General features: G+C 62.4%; 1 protein-coding gene across 1 annotated transcript; it reads right to left on the bottom strand.

Annotated features, from left to right (window-relative positions):
* Window positions 1-690: 690 nt before the first annotated feature.
* On the bottom strand, window positions 691-6,129 carry CBX2 (chromobox 2). The gene is made up of 5 exons (XM_049777217.1): window positions 6,039-6,129; window positions 5,853-5,896; window positions 4,728-4,793; window positions 2,955-3,057; window positions 691-2,227 (listed from the first exon to the last, which is right to left on the bottom strand). The coding sequence occupies exons 1-5, from the start codon at window positions 6,108-6,110 to the stop codon at window positions 935-937; spliced, it is 1,578 nt and encodes a 525-aa protein (XP_049633174.1). The 5' UTR covers window positions 6,111-6,129; the 3' UTR covers window positions 691-934.

Here is a 6,129-nt window from a genome sequence, read left to right as displayed (position 1 = left end):
AGCTTTGCAGAAAGGGACCAGGGGACCCACTCAGTGCCCACAGGCAGGGTTTGCAGGAAGCTGGGGAGACACAGAGGGAGCCCAGCCACACCCATAGCAGCAACTCAAAGGGCTCCTTTGATTAAGGGGTGCCCCACCCCACAGTGGGGACAGAAGCACCCAGAGAAACGCATCCCAGTGCTGGCCACCGGCAGGGGTGAGGCGCGCACAGGTCTAAGATCTGAGCTTTGGGAATGAAGAGGCCGGGACACAAAGGCACCGGAAGGAAGCTGCAGACACGCGGGGGGCTGTGCTGGAGCCACCAGACCCCCAGGTGAGGATGGAGGCTCATGGTAGTGTCCCTGGATCCTCACATTCTGAAGGCCACCGCGGAAACAGGTTTGGTTCCAGTCAAGTGTGCTCCTTTTTGGCGTGGGAGGTGAGGGCAGGGGCACTCAGTGCAGGCCATGGGGACAGAGGGGGACACCCTTTTTTGGCATCACTAAGCTTAAATGGCGGCTGTTGCAAAGCCCCCTGGGATTCTGCTGCACAGAAGTCAGGCCCCCAGAAATGGGGGGATTGTCAGGGCAGGTGACACGTCACCCGCAGGGCACCCCAACCTTTTAGGGTCAAGGGCTGGCTCAGCCCCTTCCGGTCGTGGGCAGAGGTGCGAACGTGGACCTGGACTCTACTGGCAAAGCCCCTCCTGGTCTGTCCATACCCACTATTCTTCCACTCGGGGCTCAGACTCCACTGTCCGAGGGCAGAGGGGGCAGGCACCGAGGCCCCCCCCAGAAGACAGCTTGGGCAGGGCTGGGCTTAGGAGCCCCTGAAAAAAGGAAGGGAGGGAGAGATGGACTCCAATCACCCCCAGAAGCCTGGTTTCAGACAAGGCAGGCGGGGACGATGGGCCAGACGCAGAGGTAGGAAGGAACCCGGTGGGGCCCCGTGGGGCTCAGTAATGGCGCAGGTTGAAGAAGCCCACACTGGTCGGGGACTCCTTGACGGTGACCGTGATGAGGTTGGCAGTGACATCAGTGACAAACACATGCTCCAGGAGGCTACGCGGTGGTTTCCAGTCCTGGCTCGTCTGCACAGACACTGAGAGGTTGTGCTGGGCGCTGGGTGGGGAGGCTGGGTCGGGGTCCGAGTCGGAGCTGCTGGAGTCCTCAGCGGAGCTCACCTCCGACAGCGTGGCTGTCTTGCGGGCCTCTCCTGGCACTGTGGGGGCCTCGGGGCCTGGGGTGCCCCGGGCACAGTCCCTCTTGCTTGAAGGGGCAGGCACCGGAGCCCCTCTGGCAGACTTCTCACTCTTGCTGGAGCTGTTGGGGGCCCCGGGTGTGTTCCCCGCTGCCACGGACCCCCCTCCAGTGCCCTTCCCACCGACGGCTGCTTGGGCCGCTGGGCTGCCTTTAGCAGAGAGGGCCTGGCGGGCTCCCCCGCCGCCGTTGCGGACGCTCTGTAAGTCCAGAACCTGCAGACTCAGCTCCTGGGTGGAACTGGGCTGTGGGCCAGGGCACCGGGCAGGGGTCTTGCCGCCGCTGCCACCACCACCGTGGACGTGGGGGGTTCCCCCAGCAGCGGCCCCTTTATGCTCCCCGGCCCCGCTGCCACCAGGGGCCTTGGGGCCTTTGCTTCCCAGGGTGCTGCCCGCCAGCTCCCCCTTCTGCGTCCGCACCTTGAGGTCCATTCCCAGCCCGCATTTGCTGGGGCCCTTGAGGCCGAGCCTGCTGGCGGCCTGGCTCTGGCTCATGCGGCTCATGTAGTGGACGATGGAGCTCTGCCAGCTCACACCCCCGCGGCTGGGGCTCCCGGCCATGCTCTTCATCAGGCTGGCCAGGCTCTCGGGGGACGCCATGCTGCTGCCCCCGCCACACGCCTCCTTGGCGTGGGCCTTGAGGGCTGCCAGGCCGGCTACTGGGGCGCTGAGTGGCGGGGGCAGCTTGCTGGCCGGGGCCCCCAGATCCTTGCGCGCCGCCGTCTTCAGCACCTTGGCCAGGCTCACGGGTCTGCGGGCCGCCTTCTGCTCGGGGGGCAGCGGCTTGCGGCCCCGCTTCTTACGCACGGGGTCTTTGTGCTCGGGCTTGGCCACCAGGATCTGGGCCTTCTTCTGAGGCACGGGGTGGGTCTCACGGCCCCGAGGGCCCCGCTTGGCATCCAGGTCGCTGTCACCATCTTCATCCGAGGATGAGGACGACGAGGTGGACGAGGAGGATGAGCTGCTGGACTTAGAGGGTGCAGTGGGCTCCTGGGGAGAGGGAAACAGGATAGTCAATGTGACCCACACCCATCACGGTCACCCCAGCACGGATCTGGGGCTACCAGGAGCTGAGTCATCCCGCTTGCCAGGGTGCCAGCTTGGAGGACGGAGAACAAGCCCCTGGCACGAAGGTCCCCAAGTGGAAGTCCCAACACCGCTGGGCCCGAGCCTGGAACCACAATGTTTGGAACATGAGGGATGAGGAGGGCAGCACAGCTCCCGCCCTACCCTTTGGGGGACAAGGAATCAGCTCTGTAAGGAAATGGCAGGTAGCAAGCATCTTACTTCATGCCCTGACCTGTTCAGAACCATCCAGAACACAGAAGAGACAGTCATGGCCTCCCTGTTCCCGGCACCCCAAAGCTACGTAGATGTCCCCAAAAAGACAGACAGCTATCCCCCAGTTGTGAGTGCCTAAGGCCTGTGCTCCCAGATCTCAAAGTCAACGGTGTCCTCAGAGCCCTGACCCTAGCAAGGGGCTGTGCCAGCATAGTGGCCTCCAGCCGACTGGCTCCGATCACAAGGTGGCATTCGGTCAGCTCTGCCACGGCCCAGTGTGGTGGGGGTGCAAAGCTCCCAGGGGCTTACCCATGCAGCAGCTTCCTGGTGCCCCCTGCTGGCCAAGGCTCCTGTGCAGGGGTGACCCCTCACCCCAAGTTTCGCTCCCCTGTTCCCTGGCTCCCCCAGGCTGAAGTAGGGTCCCACAGCGACCCACCTGGAGCTTGGCATGTCGGCTGCAGGACATCACTGTGAGCTTCCGGGGCCTGCCCCGTGGCCGCTTGCCTCTCTTCCTGCTCTGCACCTCCTTCTCCTGTTCCCTGGAGACAAGCCCCATCAGCCTGCGGGACCCCCATGCCCCTGCCCCAGCCTCGCCTCACTGATCCGGTTTCACTGCACAAACATCCCAGGGTAGAGTACAGACCCTCTGATGGGTTAGAGCAAGACACTAGCAGTGTTGGGCACAGGAGACGGACATAGAGGTGGGCCTGGAATCCTTCTTGCAAGCAGGGTCCCAGCTCTGCCCTTCGAGCCTCCCTGGCTCCAGGCACTACTTTCACTGTGTGCCTCCAGCCCATGACCAGGAATGTAAGAAGATTCCAGAATATCCCTCCCGGGGGAGCCTGACTGGTTCGTGCTCCCCATTTACTCAGGGGAGGACCCTGCTGCATAGGGTTGGGAGGTAATGTTTCTCTCCTAGTCTGTGCTGGGGGCCCCGTCGTAGACTGGCAGAGCCCAGATTTCAAGTGCTAACAGCTGTGCCCCAAGAAAGCTCCACCCAGCCCTGAGAGCTTGGATCTCAATCTAGATTCCAGCTCAAATGGGCAAAAAGGGTGAGAACAGCATAGCTGCGAGGGCCTGGGTCCTGCATCTGGCAAACTCCAGTGGGATCCCCAAGACCAGATATGGTCCCCGGAGCCCAACTTCCAGCCTCAAGGGAGCTCATGGGCCTGGAAGGATGGAGGGAGACTTGAGTGTGATTAGTCACCCAGACAGAACTAGGCCCCTCGCTGGCCTTTTCCCAGGGGTCCCCAGCATGTCCCCAGTTGGGGTTCTGTTTTCCAAGGAGGCGTCCCACAGCTTTGCTATCCCAAGCTCCCGCCTTTGGGTTCTGATAATTAGGTTCTGATCTGTGGTGCTTCACCCCAAAAGGAGGGGATCAGTTCACCAGGCTCCTGTGCCCAGAGCTCAAACCTGGCGGGCAAAAATGCCAATTCCAGCCAGCACCAGTCACTCCTGACTCTTTTTCTGCTCAGACCCAGCCTCACTCGGTCTACCTGCAGTGGCCTTGGCTTAAAAATCTTGGAGGGGCCAAAGAGTGCACAGCGATAGGATGTTTGTCTTGCACTCAGCTGACCCCGGACGAACCTCGGTCCAATCCCTGATGTCCCAGATGGTCCCCCAAGCCAGAGCGATTTCTAAGTGCATAGCCAGGAGTAACCCCCCAGCCTCACTGGGGTAGCCCAAAACAAACAAACAAACAAAAACAAAAAATAAACTTCAACTAAAAATCAGTGGATCAAGCGACAGCACAGGGGGGAGGGTGTCTTTCTTGCAAGTGGAACTGGCATCCCATAGGGTCCCCCAAGCCTGCCAGGAGCAATTTCTGTGCATAGAGACAGGAATAACATCCAAACACCACGGAACATCATGCTGAACAGTTCAAGGCCACGGAACACCAGTGAGCGCTGAACAGTTCAAGGCTAAACTCACACAAAGGCCTTCCCCAGCAGGGTGGGATGCCCAGTGCTCCCACTCCCATTCCCTGAACAGCTCAAGGCCCATCTCTTCACCCACCCAGTCCTCCCCTGTAAAAATAGAAACATCTAGAATTACAGCCACAGATGCGGCCCCTCGAGCACACTCCTCAGAGCCACCTGGCCGGGGCCCAGGAACAAGGGGCCTGCTCTGCTGTGGGGGCTCTATTACACTGAGCACCGAACTGGACCCCACAGCCCCCCAACACCCTCCTGCCCTCCCGTGGTCTCACTTCTTCTGGAAGGCGAGGAGAAGCCTGGGGTCCAGGATGTTCTCCTCCGGCTCCCAGCTGTTGTGTCTGTGAAAATAAGAAGCTGGGTTTGCGCAGGCTAACGCGGCCAGAGTGGGGTCCTCGGGGGTGTGGAGAAGACTCCGACAGGTGCCCAGGGCCAGGCGGCGCTCCGGGGGACACCACCTTTTCCAAATGAGAGAAAAGGCACCACCACACCCCCTGCCTCCCCAATCCACACTTGGGGAGCCTGGTGTGTGTGTGTGTGTGTGTGTGTGTGTGTGTGTGTGTGTGTGTGTGTGTGTGTGGGAAACCAGCCCAGGTCTTCCCGAAGAGGAAAACAAACCACAATCAAATGGGAAGTTGCAAAGGGGCGCCCCAAGCTGGCCATGAGCCAGCTCGTCCAGGATGCTGGAGCTGAGCTGGGGTGGGAAGAGGGGGCATTGCGAAGACGTGCTGGTACTGGGGAGAAGAACAATGTGGCAGGCGCGTCCTGGGACACCCGCCGGGGAGAGAGAGAGAGAGCAGGAGAGGGAGAGTGAGAAAGATGGAGAGAGAGAAAGAGGGGTCCAGAAAGAATGGGAACAGGCGAAGGTAAACACCAAGCTCGCTGCCGTTCACGAGAGGAGAGAGAAGAAAAAAGGAAAGAGGAGAAGAGGAGAGAGAGGGAGAGGGAGAGAGATTGGAGGGAAAGAGAGGGGGAGAAAGGAGGAGAAAAGAGGGGGCGAGGGGAGAGGGAGAGAGAGAGAGAAGCCCGAGTCCCCACATCCATCACCCGGCAGGCAGCTCAGGTTACAGCGGGGAAAGCAGGCGCGAGGAGGGGGCCGGGCGCGCATGCAACAAATGGGCGCCGAGGGGCGCGGGGGGCCGCGTGCGGGAAGGGAAGGAAGGGAAGGGGAAGGGGGAGGCCCGGCCGCGCACCCCGCGGGCTACGCTTGTAAACAAAGGGCAGCCCCATGTGCAGGCCGGGCCGGGGCCCCGAGCGGGCACCACCATGGTGGTGGGGACGGGGCGAAGTTCCCGCCCGGCCGGCCGCCAGGCGCGCGCGGACCCGTTGCGCGCCGCCCTGCAAGCGCCCTGGAGACGGGTGTGGGGTCCCCGCGATCCTCCGGGCTGCGGGAGACTCACTTGGAGGACCAGCCGCGCCACTTGACCAGGTACTCGAGCTTGCCCTGCGGGAGAGACAGAGAGAGGGAGAGGGAGGAGGAGAGGAGAGGAGAGGAGAGGCGCGTGAGCTGGAGGCGCGCGGTGGGCGCGCGGGGTGGGCACGGGCCGGGCCGGGCCAGGGCCAGGGCCGGGCCGGGGGGCTCGCACCTTGCGCAGCCGCTTGCTCAGGATGCACTCGGCGGCGAAGACCTGCTCGCCCACGCTGCTCAGCTCCTCCATGCTGCCGCGCCTCCCCGCG

This window comes from Suncus etruscus, chromosome 1 (genome assembly GCF_024139225.1).
Source record: "Suncus etruscus isolate mSunEtr1 chromosome 1, mSunEtr1.pri.cur, whole genome shotgun sequence".
Classification (NCBI taxonomy): Eukaryota; Metazoa; Chordata; class Mammalia; order Eulipotyphla; family Soricidae; genus Suncus; species Suncus etruscus.
The sequence above is the reverse complement of the archived record's forward strand: the minus strand, read 5'-3'. Positions and strand labels throughout refer to the sequence as shown.